At 35.3% G+C, this 19,633-nt stretch overlaps 1 protein-coding gene across 3 annotated transcripts in view; it reads left to right on the top strand.

Annotated features, from left to right (window-relative positions):
* LOC306661163 (uncharacterized protein) overlaps positions 1–19,633 on the top strand; it is a 102,242-nt gene that overhangs the window by 77,784 nt on the left and 4,825 nt on the right. Inside the window, exons 3-4 of one of the 3 annotated variants that reach the window (XR_013763819.1) lie at positions 11,858–11,998; positions 13,476–13,561. Coding sequence is in view for 2 of the 3 variants with exons in the window: in XM_079139980.1 (XP_078996106.1) it covers positions 13,476–13,561 (86 nt within the window). In the remaining variant the exon portion in view is untranslated. Of the gene's footprint in view, positions 1–11,857; positions 12,183–13,475; positions 13,562–19,633 lie in introns of those variants that run through there. The other 2 variants (XM_079139980.1, XM_079139981.1) reach the window with 2 other exon arrangements.

Genomic DNA, 19,633 nt, shown 5'->3' with positions numbered 1-19,633 from the left:
TTCTCAAGTTTTAATATGCATATGAAATCACCTGGGAATCTTATTAAATGCAAGCCATAATACTGAAGCTTGTGGTTTTGGTAAAAAATATAAAAAAATAAAAAGACAAATAGATCAACAGAATAGAAAGAAAATATATCACTTTGTAACACTCATTTCTAACTTGTTACTTTTAACCTTTGCAATCGTACTTTGTACATCAAGCACTATGTAAACTGTATAGATTTGTTTCTTGTCTTTTTACTCAATTTCATAATCTCTGCTTTTTAATTGAAATATTTAGTCCAATTACATTTTATATAATTTTGAAGTTGGGTTTATATCTACCATGTTGCTATTTGTTTTCTCTTCTCTATTTGTTTTGTCCTATCTGATTTTTTTGATTTTGGGGTTTTGTTGTTGTTCCTTTTTTCTCCTTTTCTTTCTTCTTTTGACTTGTTGAGAATTTTTACATATGACATTTTATTTCTACTACTGGCTTAAAACTACACTTCCATTTTATTTTTTAATGGCTGACATAGGAATTGAAAGACACATCCTTAACATAGCAGAATCTACTATGACTTCACAGAACATCACAAAACGTGTAGTATAAAAAAACTTCAAAAAATGTACTTCTTGTTCCCAAACTTGACCAGTACTTGTCCAAAAGCATGTACTACTGTTATATTTCTGTGTATGTTAGAAGTGTCACAGTAAATTTTATTTTATTTATTTTTGCTTTAAATATTCAACTGATATTTTTTAAAAATTAAAGAAAATTGATGTAGGAACAATTCTGAAAACTTCCTTTAATTACTATCTGATTACTGTATTTCCCAAGCATAGTATGTAAAATCCTTAATGTTGCTAATCTGCAGTGAGGAAATCCTTCAGTGAAGTCAGTGCTACTGTCCTGATGGCTATTCCTTAGAGTGTCTTTAAAGTTCACACTGAAGAAAGAGGCAAGCAGGATGCTAGAGAGGGAAAATACTGGCCAGGGTCTGGGGAGAATGAGACCAGGCTAAGTCTGTTTTCTAAAATTTTCATTAAGCATCCCTTTTGTTTGTGAAGTATAACTTGAAGAGATATATTTCTTTTTACAAAGTGAGTTGTAAGACACTTGGAAGTTAGTTCATCCAGGGAGATGCTGATGATTCCATTTGAATTGTCAGTAATTCTTGTTCTAGTTCCAGAAAGCAAAATGCAAGTACTAAAGAATGAATCTTTACTTAAAACCTCTGAGGGCAGAAAGAAATTTGTTCCTCTCAAGGTCATGTACCCAATGATGATTTAATAATATATTACATGAGGGATTATATTTTTGTAATTACATTCTATTTTGAGATCTTATATTTCATGTAGAAAATGGAGATTGCCTTAAACCTGCAAATACCACATTTGAGTTGAAACTGCATTTAAATATGTACTGTCCAATCATCTGTTTGCAATGACCATGTATCTCAATTAAAATATATGTCTACATGATAGTATAAATCTGTATTTAGTTTAGATATTCTTGAATTCTATAAGAACAGAAAGCATATCTCAGAATTTTTTTATAATGAGATTAGAAACCTTGTTAACATCTAAATCATGCTCTGTGTGAAAAAGAAAATTGGGGCCATCTTAATAGTACCCTTTCTTGGCATAGAGTGGTAAAGCACTGATATATAAGCACTGTTCTATTTATTTTTTTCTTTTTAATCTTTAAAGCATTACTAAGTTTCATAGTATTTCTTTGGAAACACTGCGTGTTTTATCCCAATAAAGATCACAACTCATAGTCATTCTTTGCATTCTTAGAGCTGTCTATGACAGTGTTTCTTTACCTCCTGGGCTGTGTGACACCTTTCATTCTAATTCTGTCTCATGTTTGTGACTGCTGTGTCAAGCTATTGGGTCTGGATGGCCTTCCAGCTATTCACAGGCCTAAACTTGTGAGAAGCCCACACAGATGCCAGAGTCACGGTACTCTCCTCTTAGGTTAAATCATCCTGGTGGTATCCAAAACACTTCTGATATAAGAACTATTTTTTTCTGATTTGAATTAATGAAGCAGAAACTCAAGCTGTGAGCAAGATCTGTAAATAGACTTTGCTCTTTTTATGTAGAATGTCCTCAGTGTTAACATCTGCAAGAAGATATATATTAGTTTTATAATATTAGTGTTTGTGTAGAATATGGTTGGAAAACAAGATGGCTTTTTATTTCTCACTGGTTAGTCTTGATTAATGATATTCCTGTGAGGGTTTATGGTGTTAGGTTAAACCACATGAAATTGCTATTTGTGTAAACAATTTGGTATGGTTCAACGAAGCAGCTTCAGTTCTAGGAGACAAGACATATTTTAATTAGTTCCCTCTATATCATTGTGAGTGCATTGCAAATATTTTAAATTAATGCATATAATTTAAAAATCAGAACTCGAAAGGCAAGATTTGTTTTGTTTTCTTGCTGTTTCTGCTCAGTATCACTACTCCCATGCTCTCAAGGAAAATGGAGATTCCCTACAGAACATCTCCTGATATCCGCCATTCGGTAGCCCCTTGAGAAGCAAGCAAGTAAAAACATAAATATTACTTATTTGATTGTGAGCTAAAGACATGCTTAAAATCTTCTAATAATACTTTGAATTGGCAGCTGTTCTTTTATGCATTTTTATGAATTCTCTTTTTCTGTAGAGGAGACAATCCATCACAGGAATATATTAGCAGTATAGAAATGCTTTCCCCCTCCCCCTTCCTCCATATTTCTGTTTCAGTTTCCTCTTTACAGAAAGAGAATTCTGGTAGCTTCGGCTCAGACTTTTCAATAGGAAATGCTTCAAAATATAAACCAAGAGCTATTTTCAAGACAGACCTTCTAAAATTATGTTCAGGTAAGTTACCTTTGAGATGTCATCCCTTATAGTTAAAAGTAAACACATTTGATTTAATCATGTTAATCAAAATGTACTTGCATTCAAGTGTTCTTATATATCAGTACTTCTGGATGGATTTAAATTATATTGACAGAAAACATTCATTTCCTCACATTTTCAAATACCAAGCAGGTTTCAGAACCTGGTGTTAGGCATGGATGTTTTTGGAAAAAAAAAAAAAAAAAAAGAAAGAAAAATGTAATTCAGCCAAGGCTGATCTTGTTTTTTCTTTATTCTTTAAGCCAGAAGCAATTACTTTTCATTTCAGGATTAAGCGCTGTAACATTGCCATTCGTCGCTGGGGCTCCTGGTTTCAGCATGTCTCTTTGGTTCCCAGCCAGCCTGGGTGTGCAGGTAGCAGCTGGGGCTGGGAGTGCCTCTCCAGCCTGCATTCCTTGGCCATGAATTTTGCAGCCCTGTTTATCTGATGAAGACCTCCCAGTAGTGAATTGCTCATGACATTGTCACACAAACCTTAATGAATGATATGGAGAGATACTGAATAATTTTCCCCTGAAATGGCAACTAATCTTGAATTTCCCAGCCCATTCATTCTGGCTGATTGCCACAAAGATGGTACTGGTATCTCATGAGACCCTTCCTACAGAAACCAAAATCTAACAGGATGCTTTCAAATTTTCTTTGTGAGTCTGCCACTCAGGCCTGCTCAGGGAATTTTCAAAAAATTACATTTGACCATACATTGAGTCTCACTTCCCTGCACTAATTATTCACTTCAATTTGCTATAGCTGTCCCTTGAAATTCTCTAGGGATTAGTTCCAGCTCACCCCTTGGATACCACAGTTCGAGGATCCTCAAGTCCCTTATATAAAGTGGCACAGGATTTGCCTGTAACCCAGACACATCCTCCCCCACACTTTAAATCATCACCAGTTTATTTATAATACCTAATACAATGTAAGTGCTATGTAAATAGCTGTCATACTGCATTGTTTAGGGAATAATGACAAAAAAGTCTGTACATGTTCAGAACAAATACAATATTTTTTTCCAAATATTTCTGATCTGCAGTTGATTGAAACCAAGCATGCATAACCTGAGGATCTGGAGACAGACTGTACTTTTAATCTACAAATGCCTTCACCAACTCCAGCATGCAAAGTCCTCTTTTCCTTTTCTTAAGACTTTCAGCTTCATGTGATAATTGGGGTGGCTTTATAACATGGCTTTCTCATTATTTCATGTTTTAATTTGCTTTCCCAAACCAGATTGTAAATTCCTTGACAGAGAAGACCCTCAGAATTAGAAACACATTAGAAACACATATACGGGGATAGGGGGATAAATCGAAAGACCTTGTTTTTACTCTAAGGAGTCCAGAAAATTTGCCTAAACATGCTGAGAAGACTCAAACTCTGCAGCTATGTGTGGCTCCTTTCTCCTGCCTGCCCTCTGCTGGAACTGCTAGAAAGGTGGCCAAAGCAAGACATGAACATCGTAAGGGAATGGAAAACAGGGGGCTTCTTTCACTGAAAAGCAAGTTGAATACCCAATTTGTGAGTCCACAGCCTAGATCTTAGGGACTTCTCATTATGTGCCTTTGGATAGCTAGCAACCTCACAGTATTCCTTAATTGTTCAACTGGGCACTGGCACGTGATTCTACCTACCCACATGACATGAACCAAATGTCCTTGTTTGTCCTCTTCTTCCTCCGTCCTTGTTTCTTCTCCAGAACCATCCAACAGATGGCAGATAGCCAAACCTGGGCGGGCCCCCTCCCAAACACAAATGCCCTCCTGTTCACCAGCCCCTCAGATGTAGCCTTCCTTCATCTCCTCCAACTATAAAAGGCATTTACAAAGGTCTGGCAAAGTTGACCCATCTGGTAATGTAACACAGGAGATAAGTCTGAAACTCTACACTGGTTTCCTGTTTCAAAGGGCAGCAGGATGTGTCAGCTGCTTTGCCCTTAGAGAGGAGAAGCGAGAGTGTGGTCACTTGATGACCTGCAGCCTCACAGGAAGCGTGGGGAGCCTCCCTCCTACCCACTCTTGGTCAGGTGGTTAGATGTTGTGAAAAAGAGGAGGAAAAACATGAGTTTTTTTCCTTTTTTTTTTTTTTTTTAATTATTAGAAGAGGGAGGGCTGGGGTTGTAGCACTTTGCCTACCATGTGTGAGGAACTAGGTTCGATTCTTAGCACTGCATATAAATAAATAAAATAAAGGTCCATTGACAACTACAAAAGTTAAAAAAAAAAAAAAATTTAAAAAGAGGACACTCTCTGGAGAAGCAGAATCCATTAGCTGAACCCAGAATCTATGGTTAATTAATTTAGGCAGCTTTAATGCAATTTTATTATGTAGCCTTTAAAAGCTATTCTGGTAAATGCCCATCGCATAAATATTGGCTCTACTTTATATGTATGATATCCTTTTGGAAGGATAAATCTGAATTATGAGCCAGAGACTAATCTATACTTAACTCTAGACAATGCAAAGATGCTTCCTTATATGGTGAACATGGTTGAATATATTCAAAAGTGGGAAAACTGCTCAGATGTCACCCTCTACATTTTAGATCTATGGATGTGAAATTGGTTGCCTCCCAAACATAATTTTGATAATCAGTTTCACCAAACTATGAATTAAGTCATTGGCTTCTGAATTTCATTCTGTAAATTAAACACTACATTTTGAATTACTAGAAGAAAAGCATAGTTAGCCAATAAACCTTTCTTATAAAATGACAAAATTTTAATTGATTATATGTGCTAGCATTTATTCTTATCTAAGATTTCATCAATCAATTGCCCATTTAAAAAAGATATTTCTGGAAACAGTGAAGAAATGCCAAGTTCCAAAATCAATGTCATGAAGGGCGACAGGTTTAGTAATCCGGGCACGTATTTAACTAAATTATGGTCAATAACCATGTGGCTCCAAGTATAAATTCACATTCTTAAAGTATCTACCTTATGAACTTACTCTCTTGGAATGTCAGAATTTTAAAAAGAAAATATTTGGATTTCACTATTTAAAAGGTGTGTTATATTTGTTCAATATTACAGCAACCTCTGATATTATTTTAAAATATTTATTTTGCCACGCTGACAGCCTTCTTCTACCTTGCTGTTGAGTTTTAATTTTGTTTACATTATTACATTTCAATAGTTGGCTTCAGATTAAAAAAATATTAATATTTGTGATGATTTTATTAATTAGGTTTTTTTGAAAAATATTTTAAGCAGAATGTTACTCCAGAATAGAAGCTCTAAGAATCACAATTACTAGGTAAATGTTAACTTTAAGTCATTTATTAATTTCACTCACTCAGTAAAAATATATTTAACACATATCAGGATTGACTCATCCATAATTCAAAACGGAACTGTGGTTTGAATGTTCCCTCCAAAATGCATGTTGAAACTCAATTGTCATTGTAATAGTCTTAAGAACTGGGACTTTTAGGAGGTGATTATTCATAAAGGCTCTGCTCTTATGAACAGATTAATGCTGTTATCTTCTAATCTTTATAAATTATCGAGCTTGTGGTATTCTGTTATAACAGAAAAAGGACTAAGAAGATGAGGAAGGTAGGTATAGCCTCAGGGGTTCACAGTACACATATGAAAGTGTTTTAGTTTCTTTTAAAATCATAAGAAAAAATTAAATTTGGGGTCAAAGAAAATGTTCAGAAACAGTCATCTCTTGTTATCCTTGGGGGATTGGTTCCAGGATTCCCCCTGGATCTCAAAATCCACAGATGCTCAAGTCTCTTATATGAAATGACATAGGATTTGTGTATAATCTATGTACATTCTCTTTTGCATGTTAAATCATCTTTAGATTACTTATAATACCTAACATGATGCTGTGTAAATAATTCTTATGCTGTATTGTTTATGGAATAAGAACAAGAAAAATGTCTGTACATGGTCAGTACAGATGTATTTTTTTAAAAAAGTAATTTTGATCCACAGTTGGTGGAATCCATGGAAGCAGAACCCATGGATACAGAGGAATGAGTATACAACGTTAATATATTTATAATTATATTTATATGGTCATAAAATGCAATTTTTAATATTTTTAATGGAGAAAAGGGCCCTTGAAGACAAAAGTTCCCAGGTGCCACAAAAGTCACTGTGCAACCCAAAGGACTATATAGTAAATTTTACTATACTAGAGTCTGGGGTAAGAAGATGATTAGGACACAGTTTGTGTACCCAAAGTACTCAGTCCTAGAGTCTAATGAATAAAACAGACATTATGTCTGTGTGTGTGTGTGTGTGTGTGTGTGTGTGTGTGTGTGTGTGTACACACATATATAGTTATAGATATATTTCATACAGTTGGTTTTCTAAAATTGGACCAGTTATAGGTTGAAGGACATAAAAATTTTATTATAAAATATCATTTAACACATAAACTGGTCTTGTCCTTTCAGTTAAACTTATATAAGAGTTAAGTTTACTTTGTGTAAGTTTCAGTTAACCTTATACAAACTTATAAAAAATTATATATAATACTGCATAGACAGTGTAACTACATATGATTGCCTCAAACACCACTGATACTGCCGTCCAGATTAGTAAATCAAAATGTTCATATTTTATAAGAGCCACTTACCAATAAGGTCACAAAGGAAATCTGGGATCCTGGGTAGTAATGGTCCAATGAGGAAGATGAGAAGGCAATATGGTTTTCCCAAACTGAGCAAATCTTACTTAATGTCATTTGAGTTTTATTGAGGATTCAGAAATGGAACCGAATCTTGGCTGCACTTTCCCTCTTCATAAAATGTCTCATTTAGATGAGATTCGGCATTTATTTTTTTTCAATTACTGTTTCTAATACCATAATTAGGGTAGTCAGATTGTTCCTCTTAACTTAAATCTTGTAAATATTTGAGTCCAATTTCACATTTTTTGTTGTCAATTAGAGAATGATTTTGGAATATTTTCTATAATAGATCACTTCCACCTGTATTATCTTGTTACACACACACAAACTTTTGAAGAAATAGGACATCAAAGAACACTGGAAAAAGCACAGACTCAGACAAACATGGCTATGAATCTGAATTCTGCCAGTCGAGCTATATGATCTTGGTCACCTCATTTAACTTCATTTGCATTTCAGTTTACTCAGCTCTAAAATGGGATCATTCCACACACAAAGTAACACAAAGTTGCTGTAAGAATTAAAATAATATATGTTGAATATTAGACTAGTGCCTGGAATATAGTAGATGTTAAATAAGTAGCTGCTATTTTTATTGGCTGTGTTTTATAAACTGGGAAACACAGAATACTTAGGCCAGTTTCAGGGTGGGGGATCATGCATGGCACCCAGTTATTACAGGTAAATTTTAACCTTAGTTTTAACCAAGTCTTTTTGCCAGTAAGAGTGTGAGACACAAGTGCAGAAAAAAATTTACATAAGAACTGACATCGAATCAACCAGGTGATCAATATGCAGGTATATTATTAAGTACCTAGTAATTAAAAGGCACTCCATGTACATTTGGGCCAGCGTGAGTTGCAAATGACAGAATCTCAAGTTGCTTACACAAAAGGGAGAGCTTGCTGGCAGATATCAACCAAACACAGGATGTGGGAAGGTGATCCCATGGATGTCTAGATTCAGTGGCAAGAACACTTTTAGGACTACTCTGAGATTGGGCCAATTAAGTGCACATGTCATCTTTGTCATGAGGCTAGATAGAGCTATAATGAGCAAGCAAAAATAGCAACATTTACTTTCTGTAAGACGTAATAGAAAACTGGGTGCCGTGGCACAGGCCTGTAATTCCAGCAGCTCAGTAGGCTGAGGAAGGAGGAGACCAAGTTCAAAGCCAGTCTTGACAACTTAGTGAGGCCCTAGGCAACTCAGCAAGACCTTGTTTCTAAATAAAGTATTTAAAAAGAGGGGACTGGGGATGTTGCTCAGAGGTTAAAAGGCACTGGGTTCAATTCCCAGTGCCAAAAAAAAAAAAAAAAAAAGAAGATGTAATAGAGAAATTAAATTAATTAATTTAAAAGGTAGAATTGATTCAAAGAGCCAAGACCCTAGAATTTCAAAATATCCAACTGAAATACCTTGAGGCCTGAGAGGACATGTTTGTGCACTGCTCGGCCAAGAAGCAAAACCTATCATACTTCAGCTTCCCAAATGTGTTACCTTATCGACTGAATACTTAAATTTTTCTTACTATGCCTACTTTTTAAAGAAGAAAGTTGTGATGCTTAGGCAATATCTTAGAGAAAGCAGAACTCTTCAAAGAAACTGGACCACAGACTGACATCTCTGTGATCTGAATAGTTACAGGATGTCTTGTCCTGTTGGGAAGTATTTTTCTAACAGATTGCTTAATACTCTGTCTTCCTGAAGCGTGGGGTGGGAGTGGGAACAAAGAGCGGACTTATAAATTGGATTGTACAGTGCATGAGCTTTTCTTAATGTCTTTGCTTGGGTTATTTAATACATTGAACTGTTTGCTCTTGTCTCCACTGGATCAATAGCCACTCACCATTACCTTAGGGGGAGGATCATTACCCTGGGATAGAGATCTAGAAAGCTAGTGACTGGGTGGCAAGTCAGTGTCTTGACTCTAAAGATGCCAACATCGTCATTTTCCACTTGCTTCACATTTCTCCTGTGAGTTTGGCCCGTAACTTCAAGGTTACCTTGATTAGTTTCAGGTCTTTGGTCCTGAATCTTTCTAAACTGTTTTTACCTCAGACTGTTCCTTCCTTTTATGAGCTCACTTTTTCTAAGTTAGATGGATTCCTACTCTTTCCTACGTTAAATTCTTCTCTCTTCTACCTCCTTAGGAAACTTACTCCACCCATTACTTCATCTTCTGTTTTCACCCTCCACTGCATCTTACTCCATTTATCCACCTACAGGACTACCCCCTTGAGATATCATCGAATGAGATCATGTTCGGAAAGTGTTCTGTTATTCTAAAGTGGGATATAAATATGGAATAGTGTCATTATCCTGTCTTTCTTCTTCACTCCAAAATTATCTAAAAATTATCAATATGAAATATTTCTTAATTTTACTTCATCACTGTTCAACTTATTACTTAGTATCTTGAAATCTGACTTCTGTCTCCTTAAATACTATGTTGAAGTTCCTTCTTGTTATCTTTCTGCCAGCATTGGATGCAGTTAACTACACCCTCCTTCCTTGGTTTCTGTCCTCTCTCTTCCTTGGTTGACCTCCTCTCCCTCTGAACACTTTTTTCTCTCCTTCAACCATCACCCTTTTCCTTCTACCTCTGAATGTGAGTGGTTTCCATGATTTTGTCCTTGCTCTTTCTCATTCTTATAAATCTTTGAAGCCACCTACAGATCTCTTTTCCTCTCAACCTCTGTTAAATGTCGTCTTGTAGTTTTAACCTAGAAGTCTCACTAGCACCCAAACAAAATGTATTGTATATTAAAATAAACTCTTACCCCCACTCCAAATGTTATGGTCAGGATGTCCAGTTGGGGTCCAGGTCCTTGGTGTCCTGAAGAAAGACTTCAGAAAGAGAAACATAAGTAACAGGCAAAGCACAGAGATATTGAAGGTGAAGATAGCTCTCCATTAGATAGAGTGGGCAGAGAGAAAGAGACAAAGACAGAGGCTCAAGCCTCAATCTCTGGAAATTAGCGTCTTATATGCTGAGCTGTGAGGAGTTCTCTTCCCTGTGCAGACCTGATTAAAGACCTTCTTCCATGTGCTCCCATTGGTTACCTTATGATACCTGATTAGAATATTGTCCAATTTTCCCCCATTGGCTACTTTAGAAAATCTAATTAGAATACTTCCCAATTTACCCCCATTAGTCATTTTAAAATACTGGACCTGTGGTGGGAGTTGTCATGGAAATGGAACTTATTGTCTTGTTCTCCAGCATTTCTTTCTAATACCCTATCTCTGCCATCTTAGTGTCCCCGAACTCCTACCTAACACAAATATCTTCCACCTTCTCTCAGCCAAATGTTACTTTTCTACCCAGTCTTCTAAGCTTGAAACCTGAGCTTACATGGCTCCTCTCTCTCCCTTAACCAGGAATCGGATTCTAACCACATTTTAAGGATATGCTGTTCTCTTCTTTACTTTACTGTCTCCTCACTCTGCCTCAGAGAGCAATAGTTCAGACCTCTGCATTTTGCTCTTAGGTTGTCCAGGAGAATTTTGTGGCCACACTTTTTCTCTTTTTCAGTCTTGGTTCTTTCTCTTTTCTGGACTGAATAACCATCTGAACTTAATTTATAGAAAGCACTAAATCTTTTTCTATCTAATACCTTTCTCAGAACCTAAACATGCACTACATATGTTTAGAAAGGTCTGTATACCAAGCCTGGCAAATAGCAGCTGGATGTAAGTTGACTATTACTTATAAGCAATAATATGACAAAAATATATTTCATAGCTGTATGTCTTTGTTAGTATGATTTTCATCTTCAAATACAGTCAGATCTTCTTATCAAAACTTTTCAATCATATTTGATTCAGAAAGCTGAAGTTTTGAGAATATAAAGATGTGCTAATGAATATGCACTGAACATATTGCTTGAATTTTGATACTTTTCCCATCAATCATCAGAATGTAATTCCAGTTTATGTCTAATCTTACCAGAAACATCAGTTTTCAATCTCTAGGATTCAAGTCTTCTCATTTTATTTCTGCAGCTCCTAATAACAAAGAATAATTAATGAAAGTTTCATTTTTCCCAGTTTTGACATCAAGGATGTTTAATATAACAATAGCATACTGTGCAGCTGTAAAAAAGAAAAAAAATAGCAAAGTTGGTTGGTTATGTGTTTACACAGAAAGATCTCTGTTAGTGGTTGAATGCTTATGTCTTCAAAATTCATGTATTGAAGTCCTAAACCCAATGTGATGATATTTGGCAATGGGTTTTGGGAACTAATTAGGGTTAGAAGAGGCTGTGCAGCAGAACTCTCATTATGGAATTGGTGCCTTTATAGGAAGAGATGCCAGAAAATTTGCTGGCTCTCTCTCCATCATGTGAGGACAACAGCGAGAAGGCAACCATTTGCAAGCTGTGAAGAGAAGCTTCATCAGAACCTGAGCATGCAGGCTCTTTCAGTCTCCAGAACTGTGAGAAAGTAAGTTTCTGTAGTTTAAGCCATCCAGTCTAGAGTATTTTGTTATGGCAGACTGAACTGTCTAGTATCATCTCCAAGATGTATTTTTAAGTGGGGAGAAGAGTGCCAAAATAATATCATAATTAGGGTAAAAAAATAGAAGAGCCAGGTACAATGGTGCATGCCTGTAATCCCACAGCTGGGGAGGCTGAAATGAAAAGATCACAAGTTTAAAGGCCAGCCTCAGCAATTTAGGGAGGCCCTAAACAACTTAGTGAGACTCTGTCTCAAAATAAAAAAACAAAAAGGCTGGGGATGATGTGGCTCAATGGCAAAGTGCTCCTGGGTTAAATTTCCAGTCCCCTCCCCACCAAAAAAAAAAAAAAAAAAAAGAGAAAGAAAGAAGAGACTATGCTTGAACTGTCTTATAGGGATAGGAACTTGGCAGATAGATGACAGAGGGGGAAAGGAGCCATTGCTATTTATCTTTTTTTTTTTTTTTTAATTTTTGAGACAAACTATGTAAATGTGCTATCAGTTCAAGAAGCTAAATAAATGAAATTTACTTGCAGTAATAACAAAAATATTTTTTTTCTGAAAAAACAAGATTATATTGAAAGAAGAAAATTAGTGATTATATTGAAAGACGATTGTGGATTACCAGAATAATTATAGCAGTTTACTTTTGATGCAGATATGATTTGAACAAGATAAATGATTATGAGAAAGTTGTATTAAATTGCTTCTTAGTTCTTTTATCATGTAGACAGTTCTTATTGTCTACTGCTGTTTCTTGCATCTGCATGGGTTACTGCAAGCAGAGCTTAAAGGGCCCCACGTGGGATGCATTTGATTGGAAGGTGATGAACACAAAATCTCAAGTACTGTCAGTAATTCCTGATGGTCTCTGACAGTAAAGCCTTTTCCTTCAACTTGCTTTGGGTGGTGGTCTTACATACAAGGACAAAAGCTGTTAGGAAAAGTATCTAGTCTTTACTTTGAAAGAAGTTGATGTCTCTTCTAAGGAAACAGATGTAACTCTTCTCACAATTACTTTGGCCAGTTAAATCTCCAGTTGTATCAGGTATATTACTTGATACTACTCCAAAGTGTTACTCTCATATGCAATGATCACTTTTTTTTTTTTTATACTGAAGATTGAACCCAGGGGTGTTTAACCACTGAGTAAGCCACATCCCCAGACCTCTTTTTATATTTTATATGAGTCTCACTAAGTTGCTGAGGTTGGCTTTGAACTTGCTCTTGCCTTAGCCTCCTGAGCCACTGGGATCATGGGTGTGTGCCACCACATCTGGTCTCTGATCATTTCATTTTTGTTTAACATCTGTTAATGATTTTGTCTCCATTAGTTTCAGGATGAAGTTTAAACTTCAGAATATGATATTGGAAATCCCTGGTCATTTCTGCCTATCTCTTTATCCCCACTTAGTCACTTTGAGCTGTTTTATCCTAACCCCAATGTACCTTTCTTTCTCAGGCTTCTGTGTCTTTGTAAATGCCATTTCCATTCTCTGGACCACCTTTCTGTTTGTTACTTTTGATATTATGCCCCTCCAAATTGAGGTAAATGGGTTTTTCCCCTTGTATCACCTTATATTTATTGAATGCCTTTGAGATTCTCCAATGTGCTCTTTCCTGTCCATCAGACTTATGAAGTACAGGAGTCACTGCAAGTTCATTTTGTATCTCTGAGGCTGGCATCCAGTAGGCACTTGATGGTTGAATGAATGAATAAATATGTAGTCTGGCTGAAGTTTTAAAGGCAGAAATTTTATAGTAACCTATAACAAAATCAAAACCAAGTCTTGGGGAAAATGCTTGGCAGGAAGATTCTAATTCTCTGCACTTTCAGAATCTTATTCAACCTTGAATTGACTTTCAAGAAATGAAATCTGTCTGGAAAATTCTCCATGATCCTTTCCATTTTTTGGAAAGCTTTTGGTTTTGTAGATTGTGTGTGTGTGTGTGTGTGTGTGTGTGTGTGTGTGTGTGTGTGTGTGTGTTTGGTTTAAAAACTCTACTAGGCATCTCTTTGACGAATTCATATGTTTTAACAACATTTTACTTTTAACATTCTGAAGCATTAATGACAGCTCTCAATCCAGTGGACTTACATTCTTATCTCCAGAATACCACATTTCTTATGATTTCTGGTCACTCTATAGAAACTAGTCTTCAGCTAGAATCTTAAATCCACACTTGCTTGCTAAAGAGCAAGAGTGGTGGCCGGGTGAACTCTACCACTTTGTAGTTAGATGTTTTTCTCAAAGATATTCTTTTAAAAGATTGTGAAAGTTTCAGAAAACAAACAAACATGTCTATTAACTTCAATTTTCCTATGGATGCCATTAAAATGTATCAAATGATATATCTAATGTGTTAGTACTCATTTTCTATAGTAATGAGAACTGTCACTTTTGAACTGATTTCAGTAGACATTTTGAGCACAAGCCTGGCACTAATCTCAAATAAGTAGCATATTTGATCTTAGTGACATGTGGCTGAAGGCAAAACTCAAATCCAAAAGAATTTGCTGGACTTTAGTTCTGAAGCCATTTCTTGCAAAGTTTGAGAATAAAAGTGATAGGAGTCCTGGAATATTTCTACCTGTTTCATTATTTCACAGTCACAGATTCTGCAAACTCTCTAGATTTGCTGTCCTTAAGGAAACACTGTCTTGATTAAATAGTTAATTAAGCTCTTTTAAGAACCAGCGATTCTCCTGTGGTTTGCTCCTATAATTGTCTCTTTACTCATGAACTAAAGGTCTACCTAAGCTGTCTTGTTTGTTCTCAAATGTTTTACCTCTTTAATTTATGCAATCATTTATCACATAACTTGTGTCTCTTTACCTTATCAATGTCTTTACAAAATTATAAGATATTGGAAGGCAAGACCTGAGTATCCTTTTTTGTGGAGTACACATAGCATTAAATGGTATTAAGTAAGGAACAATTATTTTAACGTGATGATGATGGAGACAGGAATTTATAGTAGGCTGATAAAATATGAGTTTAACATAGAAAAAAAGTTTTCAAAGCTCTGTTTGTACTATTCATAGCACACAGTAATCTGTATCAATTACTAAGAAGTTTAGTATGTGAAGACAGTGATGAAAATGTTCAAAATAGACAACTTCCAGTGACTCATAGGGTGCACGTGTCCCTTCAATTGCTCACCTGCTTTCGCTCAAGGGCTATATTTCAACTTTTATTTTTCCAGTCAGAGGCTGAACAGATATCCGGGAGGTTAAATTAGCCAATTTTCTGTAAGTTTGTCATTCTGGCAATAGAGTTGCTGAAAGAGAATATGGTAATGATCACTAAACTACTTTTAGAGGTCATTGTTCAATTTAGATCTTGATGGTCAGCTTGCATCAATAAATCAACAGGCATCAAACCTGTGGAGACATTCTTTTTCTGTCAAAGGCTCTGAATGGTTCATTTGACAGAAAATCTTGTGTCCACATGACGAAATTAAATGGTTCATCTTAATGGACTAGCAGAGTGCAAGGAACAAGCCTTAAAGCACAGTTTTTTAGAACTGAAGAATTTAACCTTTGTTCTAGTCCTCCCTCCTGTCAGCCTCGTCAGCAGGAAAACTGTCAAGGTTGATTTCAAATGAATCATTCTTGGCAGCACCCCCGACCCAAACCACTTATCTGTCACTTCTTGGAAGTTTCTACTTGCCCTCAGTGATATGCACTGGTAGTTCAGACATGGCACATAATTCATTACACCAAAAAAAAAAAAAAAAATTGAAAGAAATCCCACATTATATGTTATATGTAAGTAATATTGTATATTAGAATAGATGATTAGTAGATAAATGGATAGGTAGATAGATAAAAATCTCTCCCAAACTATGCGTCAACAAATTCAGCCGTTTTACAGTTAAGTTCTGAAACCACAATCTTTTTGTCATTTGCCCCTACTGTTCTTCCAATAGAGATTAGGAAGTATTTGTTGTAGAGATGATCTTTAAAATGTATCAAGAAGTGCATTTTTCTAGCTTCATTAACATTACTTCTACCTAGATGACTCACATCGCTCTTGATGTTTTTAAATGTTTACAAACTGAATTTATGGTAATATTTCTTTTTCCTTCAAAACAACTCCAGGTCCCTGAGGTGCTTGTGTTTTTAAGACATAGAATTAGAGCATTTTCACTCCTAGAATGTGTGTCTATGATCAAACATGATATGTGCTAATGTAAATTTTACTTTTGACTCCTAAAATTAGAGCTGGTGTTGAGAATAATGAGCTGGTTGAGTTGAGAACGGATAAGGAAGAAAGCGTCTTTCATAGGCTCTGAGTCCCCACATATTTCATATAGTTTCGCAATCCATTATCTGCAGTTCAAAAATCCAAAGGGGTACCAAAAGGAGTACTTTTTAGTAACAAATTTGGTGGCCAAATTTGAGACAAAGCTTTATAATCCCGACTCACCTCACTCAATAGGAATATTACTGTGTTTGATTATGGACTGCTGCATAAGATATGCTTACCACATTATTTTCCTAAAATCCACAAAAGTTAGGTTCTTTTCTGAATATGTAACAAAAATATTTCTTTCTTTCTTTAATTTTTAATTAAATTTTAATTTGTTCTCATTTGTTGTACATGACAGTAGAATGCATTTATATGTTTTGATAGATCATACATAAATGGAGTGTAATCTCTCATTTTTCTGATGATATATATTGTAGGATCACATGGGTCATGCAGTCATATATGTACATGAGGTAATAATGTCTGTTTCACTCTACTATCAGAAAATCAGTTTTGAAACACATATGGCATAAAAGATTTTGGATAATAATTTATTAACTAGACCTTTCTTTAAAATACTAAAGACTTCTGAAAAAATCACTGGGGATGTTAGCATATTCAATATTACATCTCAGATATGGGTGGTTAGTTGTTCTCATAATGCTGTGTACATAACTATATTATAATGCTTTTAATAATGTAGGAATAATTTGTTTTAAATCTTTCAATTTGGACTAGACTTACAACTCTTCTAGAGAGAAATTGTCTTTAAAAACAATGTTCATTGTTTTTGATTATATAACACAAGAAAATTGTATTGAAGAAATTTTGTAAAATACTTAAAAGTTTGAAGAAAATAAAAATCACATATAATTGTACTTTGAAAAAATAACCTAAATTACTATTATACTTCATTGTCTTTTTTCCTATGCATGTTCTCAAACTGTGATAATACTCAATGTTGTTTTCAAGAGCATTATTTATTTATTTATTTATTTATTTTGGTACTGGGGATTGAACTCAGGGGCACTTTGCCACTGAGCCTCATCCCCAGCCCTATTTTGCATTTTATTTAGAGATAGGATCTCACTGAGTTGCTTAGCACTTCACTTTTGCTGAGGCTGGCTTTGTACTCGTGATCCTCCAGCCTCAGCCTCCAAGCTGCTGGGATTACAGGTGTGTGCCACCGTACCCTGCAATCAAAAGTATTATTTTTGATGGCTACAGAATAACCCAGAGATAAGGTATTCCACAGACATGGTTTTTCTACTATACTTTATATAACTATTCCCTTATTGTAGGGTTTTCCAATTGTTTCCAATTTTTAAAATGATGAAGGGAGAACCTGCTTGAATCAGATTATTAGTCACAGTGTCTATCAGTCATTTAATATAAAATTATTGAATTGGCTATTTTCATGAAGATTTTAGCCTGAATTGGTTTATCAGGTTTAGACATTTAGGAGGAATTTGAAAGAATGAGTCCTGGAGTAGATACATTTGGGTAAGGAAGAGAGTAATTAAGCCTGGGCTGAAAGAGGAGAGGGATAGGGAATTGCTAAGGGTGTACAGGGTAGGGGGAGGGGAGCATAAAAGAATTTCTAAGATGAATTTCAACCGTGTCACAGTTTAACATACTGACAGAGTGCTGAACCATCTCTAAGGCTTAGTCCTCCCACGCTTCTGAAGAAGTAGCTCTTTTGTCACATGTTCTGTTTTTTCTTTTAATTGCTCATAGTCATTCCTATGAGAGCAGACATGTGCTCTTTGAATTTAATTGAATGTCTGCTTTAGAACAGTGTGACAAGGAAATATTATCTTCTTAGATTTCAGTATGTGTATGATGGGTAGAGTCATTTCTATGAATTCCCAAGTCAGACCTGTGTGAACTTTTCTAAGATGTGCTTAGTCTGGCCCAGCATGACTCTCTCAAGCAGGGCCAAGGAAATGGATGCTGGAAGCACCATTTTTACCCTAAAGGGAGCAGGACAAGGTCTAGCAAACCCACGAACCATTTCTAATCGCCTGGTATTCTGATGCTCCTCACGTGAGCCCCACCTCCAGAAGGCGGGTTACCATAACATCTAACACTGCCTGTTTTGATTTGTGGCAGTTACTCTGTTTTCAGACTAGTGAACACTGTTGCAATACTCAGTAAGCAATTAGTGGTGCAGAAGCTGGTCATGGTAATATTAATGTTCACCTAATTTGTTTAGTTTAATTGGGCAGTTAATTTCCATCTGGTGTATTTATAAAAGAAAAACAGGAGAAAGGAAAAATAATCTCAGATTATTAACTACTTTAAGCTTCTCAGCCACTAAATCTTGGGCTAAAGCAAATCATGAATCTTTAAAAAGCAAAATGCAAAATAAATTTGAAATTATGTTTAGACTGTCAAAAGGCAAGGAAGATATATTTTCTTTTAAAGGTCATATTAGTTTCAACATATCCCTTAGAATAAATATTATGAAGTGACATAGAATTATATAGAATACAGAATTATACAATATATAAAGTCCCAAAGACTGTCCTTCAAAATGTTCATTATTCTTCATTGACAATGTTCTCCTTTCTCTAATCTCTAACTTACCTGTCAATGACAGTTTCCAGTGAGTCAGAAAAATATTGCAACAAGGTGAGTATTGTAAAGCTCAAGAAATAGGAACAAAGTCACAATGGGAAGGATAATCCAGCTGAAAAGATAATTCCTAAAATTAAGATGTTGGAAAGGATTCTTGACAAAATATGAATTAGTGTTGCAACCTCTTTCCTTCTTAAAGATGTATTACATGATCTTTAGTGGGAACACATAAGTTTTCCATAAACATGTAATTCTGATTTTTATAGTATTCTGCCCACCTTCCCTCTAAGATGTCATATCTACCCTAGCAATCCCTCAGAAAAGAAATTTGCTTTCCAAGGCATCTCTTTTCCTTGTTTCTTTATTATTTTGAAGTCTTTTTTCTTTAAAGGCATTTCAATTTATTTATTTATTTTTTTTTTTACTTTTGAGTTGGCAGGTGGCATCATTAACTTTTTTCAGTTATAGCAAATACAATAAAATAACTGAACAGAGACTTGAGGCTCACATACTATGGGATAAAAGCATAAAATATCCTGGTTCACCAAATTACAGATAATCTATAGAACATTTTTATTTATGCATATACTAATTTGATGGTTGGCATATTTAAATAAATTCCCTGAAAAAACTTTAGTTGCATATGTGACCTGTATGAACACAAATTACTATTTTCCTCTAGCTTTTACATCAAAATTGAAGCACACACATACACACATAGTGGATATAGTAGTATGAGCCATATATCATTTCCAAAGAGTTAGATAATCTTGGCATGAATTGA

This window comes from Sciurus vulgaris (assembly GCF_902686455.1).
Source record: "Sciurus vulgaris genome assembly, chromosome: 1".
In the NCBI taxonomy this organism is placed as follows: domain Eukaryota; kingdom Metazoa; phylum Chordata; class Mammalia; order Rodentia; family Sciuridae; genus Sciurus; species Sciurus vulgaris.
This window is presented reverse-complemented; position numbering and strand designations above follow the sequence as displayed.